This window comes from Dendropsophus ebraccatus, chromosome 1 (assembly GCF_027789765.1).
Source record: "Dendropsophus ebraccatus isolate aDenEbr1 chromosome 1, aDenEbr1.pat, whole genome shotgun sequence".
NCBI classification, from domain to species: Eukaryota; Metazoa; Chordata; class Amphibia; order Anura; family Hylidae; genus Dendropsophus; species Dendropsophus ebraccatus.
Genome location: NC_091454.1, coordinates 146,149,962 through 146,171,794, shown reverse-complemented (window position 1 = coordinate 146,171,794; position 21,833 = coordinate 146,149,962). Strand labels below are relative to the sequence as shown.

At 45.0% G+C, this 21,833-nt stretch overlaps 2 protein-coding genes across 2 annotated transcripts in view; one reads left to right on the top strand and one right to left on the bottom strand.

The window, feature by feature from the left end:
• SCAMP2 (secretory carrier membrane protein 2) overlaps positions 1-9,570 on the bottom strand; it is a 43,335-nt gene extending 33,765 nt beyond the window's left edge. The window contains exon 1 of the mRNA XM_069981454.1: positions 9,358-9,570. Within this exon, the coding sequence (XP_069837555.1) occupies positions 9,358-9,414 (57 nt within the window). The 5' untranslated portion in view covers positions 9,415-9,570. The remainder of the gene's footprint in view (positions 1-9,357) is intronic.
• A 419-nt stretch (positions 9,571-9,989) lies between these two features.
• MPI (mannose phosphate isomerase) lies at positions 9,990-20,535 on the top strand. The gene is made up of 8 exons (XM_069956431.1): positions 9,990-10,080; positions 13,595-13,722; positions 15,617-15,817; positions 16,615-16,756; positions 17,365-17,553; positions 18,906-19,079; positions 19,548-19,756; positions 20,133-20,535. Exons 1-8 carry the CDS (start codon positions 10,065-10,067, stop codon positions 20,343-20,345), a joined length of 1,272 nt encoding a protein of 423 aa, XP_069812532.1. The 5' UTR covers positions 9,990-10,064; the 3' UTR covers positions 20,346-20,535.
• The last annotated feature ends 1,298 nt before the right edge of the window (positions 20,536-21,833 follow it).

Here is a 21,833-nt window from a genome sequence, read left to right as displayed (position 1 = left end):
CAACCCTTAAACCCGCCTGGGGGGGACTCAACTTTACCGTCCCAATCACTAAGTATCGGTGTCTGAAGAACCTGGAGTGATATTGTGCCCAAGAAACGGCTGGAATGCAGAAAGTAAAAATTCCTAGGACTCACATGGCTCTTCTAAAAGTAGTCTGAGGGTGATTCATGAGATCCTGCGCTTTAGAACAGACTAGGGAAACCTTATTATCTGGCAAAAGACTTTTTAGACCGGGAATCTAAAAGGATCCCTAAAGACTAACAAGACTGGGAGGGGACCCTGATAGATTTATCCTCATTCACCTCCCATCCCAGACTAGAGAGAATCTCTTCTACTATCCTGATCTGGGACTGAAGTAAGGGGGCAGAGTCACTGATCAGTAAGAAGTCACCTAGACAGGGGACGATAATAATGTCTCTTTCCCTAATGCGAGCCATGACTTCCGCCATAACCTTTGTGAACACCCTGGGTGCCTCGGAGATGCCACAAGGTAGTGCCTGGTATTGAAAGTGGCAGATAGTGTCCCCCATCTTAACTGCAACTCTAAGGAATCTTTGATGATCCAGGTGAATGGATCCAAAAAGTGGCCATGAAACATCCTTCTGAAAGGCTAAAAATGGCTGAGGAGACTGATTCTATTCTGAATCTTTCATAAGTCAGGAATTTTTTGAGAGGTTTCAGATTGATAATGGTTCCGAACGAACCATTAGGCTTCCTGACCAAGAATAGCGTGGATTAGAACCCTCTACCCCACTCTGATTCTGGAACAGGAACCAAAACCTGCTTGTCAAGCAAAGACTGAACTTCTAGAATAAGGGCTGCATGTTTCTCAGGATCAGTAGACAAATCAGTAGTAACAAATCTTTCCCCTGGGGAGGACACGAAGGAGATTTTCAAGCCATGCTTTTATTGTGTCTAACACAAAAGGTACTATTAGAAATTCTGCACCATTCAGACACACAACACAGTAAGCGACCTCCCACAGGGCCCTGGCGTCATTGGGTCTGCCTCTTCGAGCTATCAGAACCCACAAAGAGAAAACATTTAGATTTTTTTAGGGGCTCTCCACTCTTTCTTATAGGTAGCCCCGCCTTTCTGTATGTTCCTACCTCTTCCCTTGAAGGGACAGCTGGGTTCCTGAGGCATGAGCAGAAAGCACTTTTTTCTATCCGAAGCCTTCACAAGGTTATTATCAAGAGCCGGCCCAAATAAAGACTTGCCCTCACAAGGAACACCACACAACTTGGCTTTAGAAGTGACCGCCTTTCCACTCCTTGAGCAAAATTGATCTTCTGGCTGAATTAGATAGGGCAGCACAGCGTGCTGATAATCTAAGTTCATCGGCCGATGCCTAAAATATGAAAGACACCGCATAATCCAGGCTGTGAAAGGACTTAAGGAGATCCTCAGAAGATGTGCCTCTACTAATGAGCTCTTTTAACTCAGACATGCAGACCCCAAGGGACCTAAAAACTGAGGTGGCTGCCACAAGGGGCCTAAAAGGAAACAGTAGATGCTTCCCAATCCATCTTAAGATAAACTTTTGCACGTCTCTCCATAGGGTCTTTAAAAGATGCGGTGTCTTCAAAAGGCAGGGCATTACGCTTGGAGATCTAAACCCACACACAAATATACTAATATATATATATATATATATATATTGTAGACATGTCACTGGTAAAGTGCTCGAGGGGATGTACATCTCACCCAGGTTAATACGTAGCGTGAGATGGTGAGTCCAGGAGGCATCTGTGCTCAGCAGTGTTATGCTGCTGAGCTATTATTTATTATTGCCGGGCCTGGACTTACATGGAATGGCAGGTAGGTTTTTGGTAGTGGGACTTGCCATTCCCTTCCCCCCGATCCAGGTCAGGTTTTGGGGTCAGGTGCTTCTGACCCTAATCAGCCTGACAAGGTAAAAGCCCTGCAGAGGATCCAGTGTTGTCTCTCAGCCAGGGGTGAACAGCCTGCATGCTGATTCTCCTGGGAGCAAGGAATACAGACGCTGCTGGAGCATTTCAGGGCTCCAGACTAAAAAAATTTACCTGGGAGCCATTGGCTCCTAACCTGAAAAATTTAGGCGCCAAATAGAATATTTGGTCGCCAACATTTTAAACCATGTAAAATTAATGTTATGTTAAATGGGACCTACTGTGTGCAGAGGCCACGGCAGCATCCTCCTCCTTTAGATTCTTTCTTTTCTTAGTTTGAAAACGTTTAACATGGAAACTTGCAACTTGACAACCATATACAGTCTGACTCAGTACTTCAGCTTCACTTGGCTAGCCTTTTAATGAGGCTTACTCTTCTGAACTTGAACTTAAAGGGAACCTGTCGACCCCCGTGCCGGGGTGACAGGCTCCCAACCCCCCTATACTCACCTCATCGCGCCATTCTGACATGACGGAGCGCTGGACTCTCCAGTCATTCTCTATGAGCGTTGGACTCATCTCTCAGTGTGCGCGCCGGGCTGCAGCGGCTGAGATCTCCGTGACCCGGCCATCTTCAGAAGCGGGACCCGGCGCGATGAGGTGAGTATAGGTTCTAACGGGGGGTTGGGAGCCTGTCACCCCGTCACCGGGGGTGACAGGTTCCCTTTAAAAGCTTGCAACAGTCTATACATACTGAGCTAGACTTATGACTGCAGCCATAGTGACCCCCCACAAGATGTGTATATAAATAGATATATCTCTCACCTAGTGACTAATGCAAGTGACCCCCTACAATACAGACACCTGAGGGGCCCTGATAATAATAATTGTGCATATATCTATCTCCCAGTGTCTGCAGCCAGTTTGCCCTACACTTATAGATGGCCCCCTCCCCTTATAGATGACCCCCTCTACCCCCATTATAGATGCCCCCTCCTCCCCCCCATTATAGATGCCCCCTCTTCTCCCCCCCTTATAGATACCCCCTCCCCTTATAGATGCCTCCTCTCCCCCCCCATTATAGATGCCCCCTCTTCTCCCCCCCTTATAGATATCCCCTCCCTTTATAGATGGCCCCCTCTCCCCCCCTTGAAGATGGCCCCTCTTCTCCCCCCATTATAGATGCCCCCCCTTTCCTCTATGCTAAGCAGTATTTAAAAAAAACAAACACACAAACTCACCTGACAACCCGCTCCCCCGGCGATCCTCTTCTTCTTCAGGTGCTGTCCCCGGCTGATGCGCGGCTGCCGGGGGTGTCCCGTCCTATCCCCGGTAGCGCGGCGCGTCAGTGAGCTCCCTGTACGCCGGGGCTGTGACTTCTGACACAGGAAGCGTCTCTGACGTGCGCTTCCTGTGCCGGAAGTCAGGGCCCCAGGCAGCTCACTGATGCGCCGCGCTGCCGGGGATAGGACGGGACACCCCCGGCAGCCGCGCATCAGCCGGGGGCCCGGACTTAAAGAGACAGCGCGCCGCCGACGGGGCCAGTCGCAAATGGCGCCCAGATTAATAAATCTGGGCGCCATTTGCAAAATTTCAGTCGCATTGGCGACCATTTTGGTCGCCATCTGGAGCCCTGCATTTATATACCCTGCGGTATCCAGGTGAAAGATGCACTGTTTGTCTAGTGTCAGATAGGTGAAGAAACCTGTTAGTAAGCGCCCAGACGGGCAAGACCTTTTTGTTTGTTTTATTCTTAAAGCACGGTGCTGCTGTGTTTTGTTTGATGGACTGTTTATGCTGCAAATAAACGCCAAGCTGTTATTTTACAAGTCCAAGTCTGCTGTGAACTGTGTCCAAACACACCATCCCCCGGGAAGATCCCTACAAATTATATATATATATATATATATATATATATATATATGTAACAGAAAATCTAAGCAGCACTGCTCAAAAATATTCGGGTGCCAGCGGTCCTGGATCCTGACCACAGATCGTTCCCAAATAGCAAATAGATAATCCACTTGAGGATGGTAACGTGAGGTTACCGAAACGTCGTGTCTTGTTTTGGAATGCTGCAATAAATCACTTACTTTTTTCACCGTTTAACCCCATGAGTGCCGTGGATTATCTATTTGCTATATATATATATATATATATATATATATATATATATATATATATATATATATATATAGCTCACCAGGCTCCTCCAACCCAGATAATTGCTCCTCCTACTCTTCCTCCTGAGTAGAGGGGGGAGGTGGTGGCTGATAAGGTCTACTAGGGCCTGGCTCCTCTAAAATAATAGGTAGAGCAATAACAGGCGCCTGTACTGGGGTCTGGGAGGGGATAGAGGCCTAAAGAAAAAAATGGAACTAACAAAAACTGAAAAAAATAAGAGGTTTCTATAGAAGGAACATGGTACGTACCCCGATTTCCTTTCTAATCATATCCCTCAAGGAGGGACCCTGATCATCCAGAACTTTATTCATACATCCTCCACAAATAATCTTGTTATATGAGCTACTTAAACGCTTTTTGCATACATGGCAATCTCTGCTTTTAGACCGAGCTTTCTTACATGTAATCTCATATACGAGTAAAAAATGAATAATATCAGAAAAATATGCTTGTCATAGATCTGTGGGGAGAACCCCCTCTTACCCTATCGTACCACAGGTGCTTGTGTCTCAGACCTGACAACCACAGTTGTCTCAGCGCTTTCATTCTCCATGATGCAACCTCAGTAAGATGTCTGGAGGTCAGGAGAGAATCAGTAGCCAGAACACTGCTGGGACGCTGGGACAGAGCACTCAGCACTGTGAGGCTCTGTGTCCATCTTAAAATCTGGCGCCAAGAGCATCATGTAACCGGCTGGTCCCAACCCCCCGCCACGCGCTGCTGCGGCTTACACCCTCCCGGCGCTCACCCTGGATAGGCCGCAGCCTCCAGAAGCTGCTGGACACAGCCGCAGCATTCCCACCCCCTGCACTACCCGGAAGTAGATGATAAAGTATTGCATATACTTTAATAACTGTGGACGATACTTGTTTACTAAAAGGAGTTCCCTAATAACTACCCCCTATTAGGGCAAATGTATGTCAGGGGGCTTCAACAGTTTGGGACCCCCACTCTTTCAGCAATGTATAAATGTCCCTGCAGGAAATATCTTCCCAGCCACATAAGAGGGAATGAGTCATTTTAAAAAGAGTATGAACAGTCATCAAAGTACAAAACAAAGATATCATCTGAAATTAGAATAACCATCTTCTCTCATATAAGGGTGTGTTCCAATGTTAGAACTTCCACACGCGGACAAAACCTCTTTCCTGCAAGAGGTGGCCAATCTCTGCATGATCCTGCTGGTATTACCAGTAACATCGCACAGCCATTGGTCACACATGAAGGTGTGGATTTGTTCAAAAGTGGCTGATGCCATGTTATAACATATCCTAAAAAAAAAAACACAGCCTAAAATGCCCCTGTCACTTAAAGGAGAAGTCCGCCGAAAATGTTTATTAAAGGGGAACTCCAGGTAGAGGTTAAAAAAAATGAAACTTCTGCAGGAGCATATAGCATTACTTACCTGTCTATCCCAGTTTTGAAACTACCAAAAATCCATTTGTTTGGGGGGTGGGGGGGGGGGGGGGGAGGGTTGTTCTGTATCATGTTTCTGTCCTTCCTGGTTGAGCAGTTCCCAGAATGCAATGCTTTCCCTCAGCTGATCATCACAGTCCCCCACCCATCACAATCAGTAAAATTAGTGCTGCACCTGCTTCTGGCCAGTCAAAGATGGTGAATCACTCAGGGGATTGGGGGATCCAGCCAAGCCTCCTGTGACATCACACCCTGCCCCCTGTCTGCATCATCAGCCTGTACTCAGCAAACACACACAATGTGAGAGAAAGGCATGGAAGATTTGTCTCCTAATGGGGAGAGCAGTGGGAGCAGGAGACAATATGAATTGGCACAGAGGCCATTTTTTTCAATTCATGGATTTCTATCAGCTACCAGTGTGGCAGAACCGCACAGATACGGTAATACATTGTATAGACACATCTATATAACTTTGAATGTACTTTTAACAGAAAACAAGTTCTTATGCAGAGTTATTGTATTGCCCCCAAAAGTTATACAAATCTCCAATATACACTTATTACGGGAAATGCACATAAAGTGCTTTTTTCCCTGCACTTACTACTGCATCAAGGCATCACTTCCTGGATAACATGGTGATGTCACGACCCGACTCCCAGAGCTGTGCGGGCTGTGGCTGCTGGAGAGGATGATGGCAGGGGGACACTGAGGGACACAGGGCACTGGAGAGACACTGAGCATCCCCCTGCCATCATCCTCTCCAGCAACCACAGCCCGCACAGCTCTGGGAGTCTGACACAGTGCTCTCCGCTGCTACCCTGACAGGAACTATCCAGAGCAGGAGAGGTTTTCTATGAGAATTTGCTGCTGCTTTGGAAAGTTTCTGTCAGCGACTGGGGTGGCAGCTGAGAGCACTGTGTCAGACTGTAATGAATATAGCACTTCCTGCAGGACATACAGCCGCTGATAAGTATGGGAAGACTTAAGATTTTTAAACAGAAGTAAATTACAAATCTATGTAACTTTCGGAAACCAGTTGATTTGAAAGAAAAAGATCACTGGAGTACTTCTTTAAATGGGAACTTTTAGCAGGGTGGAGAAATCTAACCTGCTAATAGCTCTCTATTGCACATGGGGTGCTGAGGATGAAGGTATGTCTCTTACATGCATCCTCAGAACTATTCCCATGCAGTTTTAATGTAGTCCTCTTGACGGAAAGCCATTTGGAGCACTTACCCGCCCCCAGAGCGCTGTTTCAGCCCCCCTGGCTGGCTACACCAGCTGAGCACTTCTCCTGGTTCCATGTAATGATCGCTGTGAGTCTGAACACCTAGACCCCGGCCGATCAAAATACATAATATACAGGTATAAAATATTTGTCATTCTAATAATTTCACCTTTATGACATTTCTATAGGTGGTGATAGTCCCTCTTTTAATACCCATTAGAGGAATAAAATAGTAATCAGTTAAGATTCTGCTTTACACCCCCTATTGTATCCCCCAAAACAGGTGGAGCTCAACCATACATGGTTAATTAAAGGCATTATGGAGGCTTATGCTGCGTTTACACGGAACGATTATAGTGCGAATTCGCGTGATAACGATCAAATTCGAACGATAATTGTACGTGTAAACGCTGCGAACGATCAAACGACGAACGAGAAATAGTTCATTTTGATCTTACATGTTCTAAAATCGTCGTTTGCAAAAAAATCGCAGATTGTTCAGTGTAAACAGTCGTTCGCCGATTTAACCAATGTGTGAGATAGGCTTAAGCGATCGCAAAACGAATTTCCATACGATATATCGTACTTCGCTGTACTTTCTAATAATGCCTTTAAAGGAAAGCTAGTATTCGTAGAGGAGGCACTTGTGGTTCTTCTAAAGGCCCTGTCCCACGGAACGATTATCGTTTGTGTTCGGCCTATAATTGACCTAATGGAATAGAAGGCGACGATCAGCCGACAGTCGCTCAGTGGAATAGGAGCGGTAGCAGCAGACCGCTGCTGTATGCTATGTGCCGCCCAAACAATCTAGCGATCACCCGGGCAGCCCCCCCTCCACCCCTCCGGACTCACCCACTCACTACCGCCGCGTGGAATAGCGGCGGCAGCGAGCGGGGAATGAGGAGCAAACAAGTGCTAATGGTTCCTTTGGATCAGTGGGGGCATTTCTCGACAAGTGCACCTTTTAGCCCTCATGCCTATTTATGCATATTCAAGAAAGCATAAGCAAGCCGGTGTTCCAGTATACTGGAATATGAATAAGTAAACATGAATGTAGGAGGCAGAGGACGGGCCGAATGGTGCACTGAGGGACTGAGGAAAGTCCATAGTGCTCCAGAGGAACTAACTACAGATTTTTCAAAAACGGTGGGAGTTTGAAAAGGATGACAAGAGAGGTGCTGGATAGAGGAGGTAAGGACGAAACTGTGATGGGCCCATGTGTTACATACACAGGTGGCTCCAAAGCTGCTAAAAAGCTGCACAGGGCCCCAACTAGACCTGATTCCATACAGGAGCTTAGAAGATTTTTCTTTTTTGCATTTTATACAAATCTGCCAAAATAATATTTTAAAAAAACAAACCAAAAGAAAAACATGCTGTGCTCTCTCATAACAACAACAACAACAACATGTACACACAATATCAAAATCATGTATCAGACTAGATGCACAACATATGAAGAGTAGAAATAATCTAGAGCAGATACTCACTGAGATTAGACAACTTCCTTTTCACGGCTCTTATCTGTGCCCTGTGTGTTCACAACAGTAGCTGCACACACACAGCAGGCGGGCGCACCAACACGCCTGGCTGACATACAGACATTTACCATATATTACTACAACAATACAGCATGGGTGATTTTTGCTCAGCACAAAATATCTCAAACAGCACCTTTTTTTTTTTTTTTAGAAAACTGTCACTGTAGTTTACGATACAAATTTGTTGAGCCAAAGTCATAAATGGGTGAGTCAGGAAGAAGTTGTTCTTTCCTTATAGGCTGGTCTGGTGTGTAGTGTGTGTGTGTGTGTTTGGGGGGGTCTGGTGTGTAGTGTGTGTGTGTGTTTGGGGGGGTCTGGTGTGTAGTGTGTGTGTGGGGGGGGGGGGTCTGGTGTGTAGTGTGTGTGTGGGGGGGTCTGGTGTGTAGTGTGTGTGTGGGGGGGTCTGGTGTGTAGTGTGTGTGTGTGTGTGGGGGGGTCTGGTGTGTAGTGTGTGTGTGTGTGTGGGGGGGTCTGGTGTGTAGTGTGTGTGTGGGGGGGGGGTCTGGTGTGTAGTGTGTGTGGGGGGGTCTGGTGTGTAGTGTGTGTGTAGGGGGGGTCTGGTGTGTAGTGTGTGTGTAGGGGGGGTCTGGTGTGTAGTGTGTGTGTGAAGGGGGGGGGTCTGGTGTGTAGTGTGTATGTGTAGGGGGGGTCTGGTGTGTGTGTGTGTGTGTGTACACGTGTGTACACACATGTGTGTGTGTGTTTGGGGCGGGGGTCTGGTGTGTACTCTATAGTTGTTTCAGGGGTCTAGTGTGTATATGTGTGTGTGTGTGTGTGGCTGTTTCCAGCAGTCATGTGATAACCATGGTTGTGAGTCTCCTGACGTACATGCCACCGGTTGGGGCGTGTCCTATATAGCTGGGCAGGGGGCATAGAGGATGGGTTCCCCTCTCAGTATGAGAAGCTGCACAGCCCCAGGAAGTTGCCAGGAAGCTGCAGCGCACAGACACCTCCGCCACATCACAGCATAGAGAGCGGGTGAGAAGTGTCAGGCCCCGCCCCGTCCACCTGCTGAGCCCGGGCTCCCCTTCCCGGCCGGCTGTATTAGGTTACTACCCGGCAGCAGCCACTTACGTGACTTATTACGCCACCAGACAAGTTCTCGGCTCACAATTACCTGGAAGGGGTTAACGTCCACCGGGTCCGCGAAGGGGTTAGTGTCGTAGCCGGCCATGGCTCCTTCCGCGAGGGTCAAAGTGTGGAGCTGGATCCTCCAGCCGGGACTCCGCCTTGGACAGGTAGCCTTCGGGATGTGACGGGGCAGTCTATGCAGGGCGGGGCTCCCGTGTGCGACGTCTGTATTACAGCCAATAGGCGAGCGGCGAGCCTACACTGTCTCATACCAGCCAATCATAAGACAAGTTTGTACAAGAAGAGGCGGGACTTGGACGCCAGGACTCAAGGAACAGCTAAGTTACGGAGGCGTGGTAAATGATGCAAGGGGCGGAGTTTACAAGAGCCAATATTTTACTGCTACCGGGAGGGGCGTGGTTTAGCGTGTAGACAGGTATGACATGCCACAGGTGAGGCCGCGTGACGTCACCTGGAAGGCGGCCAATGCTAGGAGCTGTCAATCAACGTCAGGCCCGGGGCAGCGGAGAGTGTGTATAGAGGGGTCGCTGTCTGTATCTGCTGCATTAAACCTTTGTGCTCATTACTATGGTTGTGTTGTGTGTTTTATGTCAATCAAGCCGTCCGCCAATCCCGATCACTAGAACTTTATGTTAGCCGTAAAACGTCACCGCTGGGACGTGGACTACACCTCCCGGCATGCTTCGCGGTGTGAGGTGTCTGCGCACTGTAAGGAGCCGCATATAGAGAGCCATGGCTGAACCCAAAGGTGAGCGGAGGGCAGGAGGGCGGAAGGACGTGAAGCTGAGCACGGCGGGCGGGGGGGGGGACAGTGTACAAGGCCGGGATACAGGCACGGGGAGCGGAGCAGGGCCTGCTGGGAGATGTAGTTCTACACCTATCTGTGCTGTCTCACATCAGTCACCATTGTTTGCACATGTTTCTTACTGTCACCTATTATTCTGTACTCTAATAACCATCAGGGCATTGCACTCGCGTATTACCCAGTCCAGATAGCGGTGCAGTCCAAGGGAGCATAATGCATACATCATATATGACCCGTTTACTAGGTGGGGGCTAGGAAAGTCCGAAAACGGGGGCTGCGAGGGCGATCATCCCGGTTTCTGGCAGCTCACTGTTCCAGCTATGAAATACTGTATTACATGTCTGTTCTGCAGAATAATACAGTAGTGTTAGATTGGACGTGGCGCCCCCTGGTGTTCAGTCCATCTCCCTGACTCGCTCAGTGGTTCCCGGATCTTGTACATAGGGAGTGGAGTGACCTGTGCAGACAAGCCATAGTACACCTGACTCTTCTCTGCTTGGCAGAGGATTTCCAAGTGCACGCGGATTAGTTGATGTTACAGACTGACTGTGACCATAGATATAAGCTATTTAGCCAGCTATAACAGTGTATTGTATGTGGTGGTCAGCTGGTCCCACACCACTCTCCCCCTACATCTTCAGCGCAAGGTGTGACCCTTGGCAAAAGTTAAAAGTGGGGGCCCCAGATGTACCCCAATATAGTCAAAGTTGAATCAGAAGTTGGCGGGGCCGTGGCATTAAAAAGATCAAGAACACACACACACACACACACACACACACACACACACACACACACACACTTTCCATGCATTAGGGCCAAACAATACTGCTTTAGGCTATGTTCACACAACGTAAGTTTTGTACTAATAATGGCCGTTGTTGCCCCATTGCAACAACAGCCGTGATTAATACAAAACTTATCTTGTACTGCAGTCAGAGAGAATCCCGGACGAAGTGTATACACATAGGGGGACATGTATCATCTGGCGTATCTTTGATTTTCGGCGTAAAGTGCCGTTTTGCGAATATTTTATTTATATTTATAAAATATTCGCAAAACGGCACCTTCTGCCGGGTATGCCGGGGAGGGGGCGGAACGGGGACGCAGACGGGGGCTCGGCCCTGCGCACTGGAGCGCACAGGATTTATGTAGAGGCAGTCTGCCTCTACATAAATCTTGGTAGCGCCGGAGATGCGGGGACATTTTTAAGTCCGGCGTTCAAAACGTCGGACTTAATAAATGTCCCCCATAGTATGCACTCCGGCTGGGATCCCTAGCAGCCACACGAAAAACTGACATGTCATTGAATGACATGTGCAGCAGCATAATCTTTTTAAAGGGAACAAATCACCACCAACTAGCCCCTGCAGCTGTATATACAGTGTAATAGAACTGGTAGCACTGTTTGTAAACATATGAGTATTTGCTTTGTTGTTAAAAAAAGTCCCCCAAATATTAACTTTATACATAGCCCTCACTATATCAATAATAGTGAACTAGGCATTGGGGGACGAAATATCCTGTGTATTCCCTCCCCTCTGGACGTGATTCTCACTGTGACTACTTTGCTGCTGAGGACCACCCATATGGAGATGCATAAAGTAAATTTTGGGGTGATTTGTGTAGCTGACATAGCGAGTACTTTAGGTATAGCCGCAGGGGCTAGATAGTGGTAATAGGTTCCCTTTAATACACATAATATATAAAAAAAAATTGCCCTTTGGGCTTCTTCAAGTAGTCACTGGGTCCTGGGCTGTAATCACGACCCTATGAACGTGTTGGAAAGCAGCGCCTGGTGACGTCATTCGGGGGGGGGGGCGGCATTGCACGTCGGCCACGCTGACGTCCTTACTATGTTGCGCATGCGCAGTGCAAACGGATAAGAAGCTGCTGTACTGCGCCTGCGCGGCGTAGTACAGCAGCGGCTTCACCCACTGTACTGCGCATGCGCAGTATAGTAAAGACGTCAGCGTGGCCGACGTGCAATGCCGGCCCCCTGAATGACGTCACCAGGCGCCGCTTTCCAACACGCTCAGAGGGGCGTGATTACAGCGCCGGAGCCGGCTCAGGACCCAGTGACTACTTGAAGAAGCCCCCACCCACCGTGACTACTTGCATGGTAATTTACATAGAGCGTGGGAGACTATTAAACTAACTTTGCGGGCTGTATGTACAGGGGGATGTTTAGGAAGCGTGCTGGCTGATGTATCAGCACGTTTCCTTAGCTTTATGACCAATTTTAATGTGATTGGTTCCCTTTAAGGCGATATGTAAAATATACAGTGGGCCAAAATGTAAAAATTGGACAAAGTCGCAGGCCAACCTTGATAATCATTGAAAAGGACATGTGGCCGTCCTGCCATTGTTGTTCCTGGCACTGTCAGAGGTGTGCGTCTCCCAGCACTGTGCACTATGATATGATAAATGATGTGATACATTGCTATGATATGATTAAACCCCATCCCATGTAATAGCCCCCCCCCAATATTGCCCCATGTAGTAGCCAACCCAACCAAAATTGCCCCACATATTAGCCAGCCCTCCCAATAGTGCCAAAATAGTAGCCAGCCCCCCAAGTGTCCCATATAGTAGCCAGTCCTTCCCCATAGTCTCATATAGTAGCCAGCCCTCCCCAACTGCCTCATATTGTAGCCAGCCCTCCCAATAGTCTCTTATATAGTAGCCAGCCCTCCCCAATAGTCTCGTATAGTAGCCAGCCCTCCCTAATAGTCTCATATATAAGCCAGCCCTCCCCCATAGTATGTTATATAGTAGCCAGCCCTCCCCAATAGTCTTGTATAGTAGCCAGCCAGAACTAATAAATTATCACATTCCTAATCTTTTACGGTAAACGAAGTAAGCGCAAAAAATGCACCAAAAGTGCACATTTTTGGTTGCATCAAATCAAGAAAAATTGTAATAAAAAGTGATCAAAAAGTTGTATATACGCAATTAAGGTACCAATAGAAAGTACAGATCATGGCACAAAAAATGCAAGTTGTCTATCGTTGTAATTGTACTAACTTGACGAATATAGATAACAAGTCAGTTTTACCATAAGGGCGAATGGCGTAAACAAAAAACGTCTATAAAAATGCAACTGCTATGGCCTTTTAAACACAAGGAGGAGAAAAGCGAAAAGGAAAATTAGACCGGTAAGAAAGGGGTTAAAGGGAACCTGCCACCCCAGGCAGCCCCCCGGGAGCAGAATACGCAGGAGCTGGTATGTATGTGGGGCCTTGTCCAGGGGTGGGGTGGGTTCGCGAGGGCTGCTCGGGGTGACAGGTTCCCTTTAACATCTTTGAAGCTAAGTTGAATAAAATATCCATGAAATGATGAGGTGTATCTTAACAGTGGAAATGTTAAATGTAAGGGATTTTAGAGGGGTCGTCTTCCCTATGTAATATAATATCATGCATTTAACTTGCTTCATTCTGTCCTTTTGTATCATACACAGTTTTCCTTCTGTCTTGTGTGGTGCAAGATTATGCATGGGGCAAGCTTGGAGGTGACAGTGAAGTAGCCCAGCTATGGGCCAGCGGTGACGCTGGGCGGTTGATTGAGCCAAATAAACCATATGCAGAGGTAATGAAACAATACTGTTGAGGAATAATGCCAGATATACACAGTGCTATGGTTTCCCACAATCCTTGCCCAGATAGCTGTTTTGGAGATGCAGTTTATCCACTATAGATTAGTGAAGTACTTTACACAAGGAAATAGATTGCAAGTAGTGATAAGGTTTTATTCGAAGGCTCTGCTTAATATAGCTTTTTGGCTATGTTCCCACTAGGCAAAAATAAGGGCAAACAAAGGCTGTTATTTGCCTTTATTTTACCTAGTGGGAACATAGCCATTACCTTAATTCTGGAGATATATCTCTTCTTTTTTTTCCCAATCCATTCTCCTCATAGAGAATATAGGAACGCTGGGCAGTGCCTACCATTCCTGTGTATGGGAAGGACAGGCGGTGGGCAAGAGAGATAATTGATCATTCAGCCATCAGTTATTGAAGGTGTATGACCACCCTTAGATCTTGCTCTGTGATTGACAGCCCAAGTAGCACTTGAACACAGGCAGTGAGCTGTCAATCAGAGCGCACAGCTCTGTGACTCAGGATGGATGGACACTGCCCGATAACTCCGTACAGGTGTATAGTAACTATGAAATAATCCATTCCATATACAGTGGCACCTCGGTTCTCAAACTGCTTGGAACTCAAACTATATTTTCAAGGAAAGTTTGCTTTGGTTCTCAAACCCTTGCTCGGTTCTCAAACACTTTTCAGGCACCCAATCTTGAAGTATTAGGTATCTCAACGTTTTTGCGAGCGTGGATGGTGGGTAGTATGTGGTGAGTGCGGTGACTGCTGGAGTGCATATACAGTACAGTAGTAGTACAGGCAGTGCACCACCATCTCCCATCTTGTACAGTACTGTATAAGACTGCTGGAGTGCATATACCGTACAGTAGTAGTACAGGCAGTGTACCACCATCTCCCATCTTGTACAGTACTGTATAAGACTGCTGGAGTGCATATACAGTACAGCAGTAGTACAGACAGTGCACCACCATCTCTCATCCTGTGCTGTATAAGACTGCTGGAGTGCATATACAGTACAGTAGTAGTACAGGCAGTGCACCACCATCTCCCATCTTGTACAGTACTGTATAAGACTGCTGGAGTGCATATACAGTACAGCAGTAGTACAGACAATGCACCACCATCTCCCATAGTTTACAGTGCTGGGATTGGGGGGACTCTATAACGTAAAGGATGAGTGAGGAGTTGGTGACTACTGTACTATAATTGCTGTTTTTTTTATTGTTTCTTGTGTATAATGTATTGTACAGTATAGTGCTGCTCTGTAATGTCCTGTATAGTGCTGCTCTGTACTGTACCATACTGTAGTGATTAAACTTGGCACTTATCAATGTAATATATGGGTACTGTAGGCAATTATTAGTGGGTGCTGAAACCAGTTAAACACAATTACATTATTTCTTATGGGAAGACACTGCTCGGCTCTCAAACTGCCTTCTGGAACCAATTAAGTTTGAGAACCGAGGTACCGCTGTATCTGAATGTTTCTGTAGCATATACATGGATTTTTACAAACCCTGTTCAGATGAATGAGACAGTTATAGAATCTATATTTTTGCAGCACATCTGTAGGCTGGTTGCTTTCAGGACTGCTTATCTCTTAGGCAAACAAAGAGTCAGATGAGTTGAGATTTGTCCCCATAGACATTAGATAATACTTACAATCCCAGGGTACTCATAGAAAGACAAAAACCCAACCATGAGACAAAGATCAATTTACATAGAGTGATGAAGAAATTCTTTTCTAACCCTTTATTACCAGTAGGACACATCCGTGAATGAATGAATGAATCATAGCTTCCTATTACACTGTAGTAATTTTTATAATCTTATTATGTGTATGCTTTTATATAGACCCTTCTTTTCCTTCATTAGTTGTGGATGGGAACTCACCCCAAAGGTGATGCTTTGATCACTGACAACCGTGTTAGCCAGAAGACCTTGGGACAATGGATTTCAGCTCATCCAGATTGTCTGGGGTCAAAGGTCAGAGAAGCTTTCCAGGATCAGCTGCCTTTTCTCTTTAAAGTTCTGTCAGTGAGGCTCGCACTGTCCATCCAAGCTCATCCAGACAAGGTAACAATAAGACGGTTGCACGTTTAAAAGTATTCCTATGGACCGCTGTAGCTATTGCATCTGTTGTGCAACAGAGAGCCTGTGTCTTTCCAATGTCCACATGTAATTAACCAAATTGTAATCTATTGGCAATATAAAGAAACACTAAACCTCAAAGTGAAGAGGGCAGAGCTGTAAGACCATGCACTGCCCATGGATAAGAGGAGCATTGTTTCTGAGGAAGAGAGACCCTTTATCTAATCCTAGGAAATTCCTTTAAGCAAAATGGCAGACCTGAAGCCTTACTCCAGACAGATTCTTGTGACAAGGAAAAATCCAATTCTATAACTCTGCAAAACATCCGCAAAGATAAAGGCTTCATTAGTTTTATCTCCCTATCACCTATCTGTCTGTGTCTGCAGCTCTGTACCTGGTACCGACCCGACAGATTCTCTTTAATACGCAATGCATGTTTATTTAAATGTGGAGAGGTGATAAGGTGCAGAAAGCAACTTTTCTTCCAAGGAAACAAATAAGTGGACTTGTTGACTTGGCTCCAACTCTTCCAATCCTCCTTTCGCCTGACTTTTAATATCAGGGAAAATGTTAGATGGCTGAATTTGGCTAAACCTGCCTACACTGTGTATAGATACATGTTAAAATGATACATACAGTTAAAGAAATCTCTATTTCCTTCCTTATCTGATTAATTTCTCTCATCCTGTTTTCTTTGTCCATATTTGACTGTCCTTTGTCTATTAATTATTGTCCTAACACCTCAATCATCTCTTTTTTTCTCTTACTACATTCATACCTAGGAACTGGCCAAGAAGTTGCATACCCAGTTTCCTCAGCATTACCCTGATGACAACCACAAGCCAGAGATGGCCATTGCTCTTACCCCGTTCCGGGGTCTTTGTGGATTCAGACCTATAGCTGAGATTGTAGGATTCTTGCAGGGTATGCATCAAACACATACAATGGTCACCTTTACACTCTGTGCCTACATGGGGTGACCTATTTTTTTTCCTAATAAAGCTTTCCATGTTCAGGGATTAGAGAAACGGACAATTGTGTCAGCCACTATAGGATTAGCGGCTCAGAAATTCAAGACAAAGTGACAACTAATATGACTGTACTTCCTGTTGTTATGTTTGTGCAGATGGCTGTTACAAGAGAGAATTAACAACGTTGGCTATTTCTGCAATGCTGTTCTTCTTATACATAGCTGTTTTATATGAATTTATTGTCTTAAATTGTACAGATGCCATTCCATGCAAGCAGTTCTATTACCTGTCAGACTACACATGTGATACCCGTATAAATTATGGGGGAGATTTATCAAACTGGTGTAAAGTAGAATTGGCTCAGTTGCCCCTAGCAACCAACCAGATTCCACCTTTCATTTTCTAAAGAATCTGTAGGGGAAAGAAAAGTGGAATCTGATTGGTTGCTAGGGGCAACTGAGCCAGTCCTACTTTATACCAGTTTAATAAATCTCCCCCTATGTTTTTCCATTGAAGGAGACAGTATCTCAATGTAAGGGCTGTCCTGCCATTATTTTTTAGGCATTCCAGAGTTCCGCACACTCATTGGCGAGGATGCTGCACAACAGCTGGAGTCCAGTGCAGACGATCCCAGCAAGGAGACAGAGCAAAGGAAGGCACTGCAGCGATGCTTCACCTGCATGATGCAGAGCGGCAAGAAAGAGTTTGCAGAACAACTTAACTTGCTGGTGCAGCGTGTAACACAACAAGGTACATAAATCTGGTTAGGAAGAAATATAGCAAGCATGGCCGAATTTATTCTAGCATGCAGGTCACAAGTACTATGGTCCCACCACTGTGAACAGTATATTATCTTCTACATAGTTCTGCTTTCTTGCATAGTGAAGCCTTTCTCCTTTGCTATGATTCTCTCTGCATGGAAGTGACCAACATGTACTCCAAAGGAGAATAATAAGGAATAACCGCCTATAGCAATCAATTAGAAATCAATGATTGGGGGAGCTCACACAGATATCAAAAAGAAAACGGGGTGCAGCTAAGTGTCTATGACACCAGTTATCAGACTAGGAAGGTTATCAGAAGGAAAAAAGCTAGACAATCAATAGATCACCTTTAAACTGGCTCTGGAAGATTTGCTAAAGGTCACACTGACCCTTCTTCTCTGTGTAGTTTTTATGCATTAGGCCATACTTGTCTTCTGAAAAGAAAGTTCTTGCAGCTAAGGAAGCTATATTATTATCCAGTATGCAATGAGCTTCCCTTTGACAGGGTTTATTTAGTCAGAATTTTATACTGTAGCTCTAGCTATTAAGAGGGACATTTTCTGACAAGACAATGTTTTGGTGGGGGAGGGACAGTGACCTGTAAAACAGGATTGTTGGAATAAGCTAGGAGGGCTTCTTTACCATTTTGTTGCAGATTTGGGCTTTCTAGACTTACTATAGAATCCTCTTTCTGCAGTAAGCTAAAAAGAGAAGTGACACACTTATTAGCAGTGTTGATGATGGATCAGCTGTGAAATTTTTCCATCACTGTTTGAGGGGACACTCTGCCAATACTGCCCCTGCTATGTAGAGGCACTTTGTTGGCCAAGTTTATGCAGGATACTGAGGCAGTTTTAGGCTGGGTTCACACTACGTATATTTCAGTCAGTATTGTGGTCCTCATATTGCAACCAAAACCAGGAGTGGATTAAAAACACAGAAAGGATCTGTTCACACAATGTTGAAATTGAGTGGATGGCCGCCATATAACCGTAAATAACGGCCATTATTTCAATATAACAGCCGTTGTTCTAAAATAACAGCAAATATTTGCCATTAAATGGCGGCCATCCACTCAATTTCAACATTGTGTGAACAGATCCTTCCTGTGTTTTTAATCCACTCCTGGTTTTAGTTGCAATACTGACTGAAATATACTGACTGAAATATACGTAGTGTGAACGCAGCCTAATATAGGATGTGGCATGTAAATGTGGGCAGGGTTTACATGGAAAAAAATTAAACTATCATCACTGTCCATATGCATTAGGTCCACTAAGTATATATTATTCTGTTATGTTATACTATACTGACTGTTTCTTCCATATCTTTTTTTAGTCCAGAGAGCTGAAGATGTGTCTTATTGTATTGGAGATCTTCTCCTAAAGCTGCACTCACAGTTCCCAGGAGATATAGGTTGTTTTGCTATTTATTTTCTCAATATGGTGACTCTTCAACCTGGACAGGCCATGTATCTAGGAGCCAATGAACCTCACGCATATCTGGAGGGAGGTGAGTAACTGGAATAAACTAGACCTCTAGTCATTGCAGTGGGAAAACCTCCCTAAAATAACATTCAAAGACTGCAAGGATTTGTTTACATTGAACACCGCCAAAACAGGCACAAAAGCGACAATGCAAGAACACAGAGGCACTTCTGATAAAGAAAGTCTGTTCTGCCCCACAGAGTACAATAAATTCATAAGACCAGTGGCTTTATCTAATCAGGCTTTCTCCCTTATAGAATGACCTCTGCACAGGTCACAGAGCATGCTTACAAATCTGCCCCATACAAATAATAGGGCCTGGAAATGTTCATTGTGTCTATGTCCATGGGGTTTGCTGTAAAACATAGCACTTAATGCTCTCAAAAACAGCTCAGGCAAGATGGCTGCCCCCATAATAATGTACTATACATTAAATAAAAACAGTAAATAATAAAAACGTTATTAAAAAATATATATATATATTTTTCTCTAGATTGTGTGGAGTGCATGGCTTGCTCTGATAACACAGTGCGTGCTGGACTCACCCCAAAATATATTGATGTGGACACACTGTGTGCAATGCTGACCTACATACCAGCTCCTGCTGCTGACAAGCTGTTTTCCCCATCACCAGTCAGTGGAGACGCCTATGCCCTCCTCTACAACCCTCCCGTACCTGATTTCTCAGTCATCAAAATTGAGGTACATTTGCTCCATGTTTTACTCTTTGTTTTGATACATTTAAGGTCAAGCAACATGGTTGTTACATGTTACACAAACGATCTAGTAATAACATATAAATATATATATATCACTTTACTTTCAAATATGTTGTACAGTATGTGTAGTATTATATACAGAGCACAAAAATTCATTCTAATTATATATCCAAGCACAGGTTCCCAACTCCTAGGTTAAAAAAAACCCTCTGATAACATTATTAGTGTGTCACTTCTATAACAATGTGGGCTATTGGATAGCAGTGTAATGTCTATAATGTATGACTTCTAATGCTCACTACTAAAGTCACAACATCAATTTAGCGATGGGTTAAATGTGTGTATTTTTGTTCCTGCAGGTTCCATCTTCGGTATCACAGTATCAGATTGCTCCATTAGATTCTGCAAGTATTCTACTGGTAGTCAGGGGCAAAGCCTCCAGCCAAGGAATCCATGGAGGTTTAAGTCTTCATCCAGGCTCCGTCCTCTTCATGTCTGCGAATGAGAGTATAGCCCTGACTGTGGACCCATCCCACAATCTCCTTTTGTTCAGGGCTTGTTGTGTGTTGTAGTAATGGAGAAATCAAATGCTGTTACGTGACTAGTTACACAATCACACTCCAGTACTGACAAGAGATGAATTCTATTTCATCTATCAAGAATCAGGGACATTTCTGAAAACTACACTGGAAACCATGGATGTCCATGTAGCTCTTATTTTTACAGTACAGGGGCAAAATAAAACTACTAATTGTTTGAAAACCTTTGCGTGTCCACTTCTGTTTGTCAATCACTATGATGCATATGGACAACAATAACTGGGTATTGTTAGCTCAATCCTTTTTTTTTTATTTCACGATATGATCTCTTTTCCTGCTGAAGAAGTATTTGTCACTTTAATGGTACATATAGGGGGACATTTATTAAGTGGCACAGAGGGCATTTTCTGGCGCAGAAGGCCCACTTGCGAATTCATTTGTTCACAAATGCTTGATTTGCGAGTAATTTACTCAGAAGTGGGCTCTCTGCGCCACTTGCGCAAGGGGGGCGAGGAGACGGCGTAACAGGGGGTGCATTTATAATTTTTCAGGTGGAAAAATGTCAGTGAAACCTACACCAGCTCTGAGTCGGTGAAGGTTTCGCTTTGTTCGAACAGGAGCTCCGGCACTGCAGGGACATTTGTAAGCCCAGCGTAAAAAATGCTGGACTTAATAAATGTCCTCCACGGTGTTCATGACTTTTTTTTTTAAATCCAGGAGTCCATGCAAAAAAATTGCTAAATACATACATGCATATGTATTTTTCCTATTTTATTGCTTTTAAAGAGAATATACAAAAATCTAATATTATTTGAAAAATCGTGTTAAAGAACATTTGTTATTGCTACAAAACAAGTAAAACATAAAGATATGTTATTGATCCTTTATGGTGAATGGTGTATACAGGGGCAAATTCATCTACATCAAAAATAAAAAGAACTATCCCCCAATACATCTCCCTACGTGGAAAAATAAAGTTATAAGAGCATCAGCCGCGATTGGCTGAGCATAACTGTGCTCAGCCAATCGCGGCTGAGCAGTTATGACGCGGCAGAGGAGGGACGGCGGCAGCGATTCTGCCATCCGTCCGAAGATGACGTTTGGCACAAGATGGCGGATGGGCTCGACACGGATCAGGTAATGTATAATGCACCAACACATCCGGGTACACGTGCGGGGGTGGTGGGACACGGGAAGGGGGCGATTCACAGACATAACATATAAAGTTGTATAACTTTGTAATGTGTGTTATTCTGTGAATAATTTCTGAGTGCCGCACTACCCCTTTAAATCCTTTTTTTGGTATTATATACTTACAGGTGCTGTTGGAATTAGATTTTCATAGATCCCATAACACCAATTCCTGTGGGTAAGCAATTATCAGTGTGACATCCACTGACTGATTTCCCCAGACATGACAGATTTCCTCTTGGATACTCTTTGCAGTGAAAGGCAACTTAAGCCAAACAACCCCATTAAAATTACAGTTTTTCTGCCTTTTTGATGGTAGTTTAACTGGAT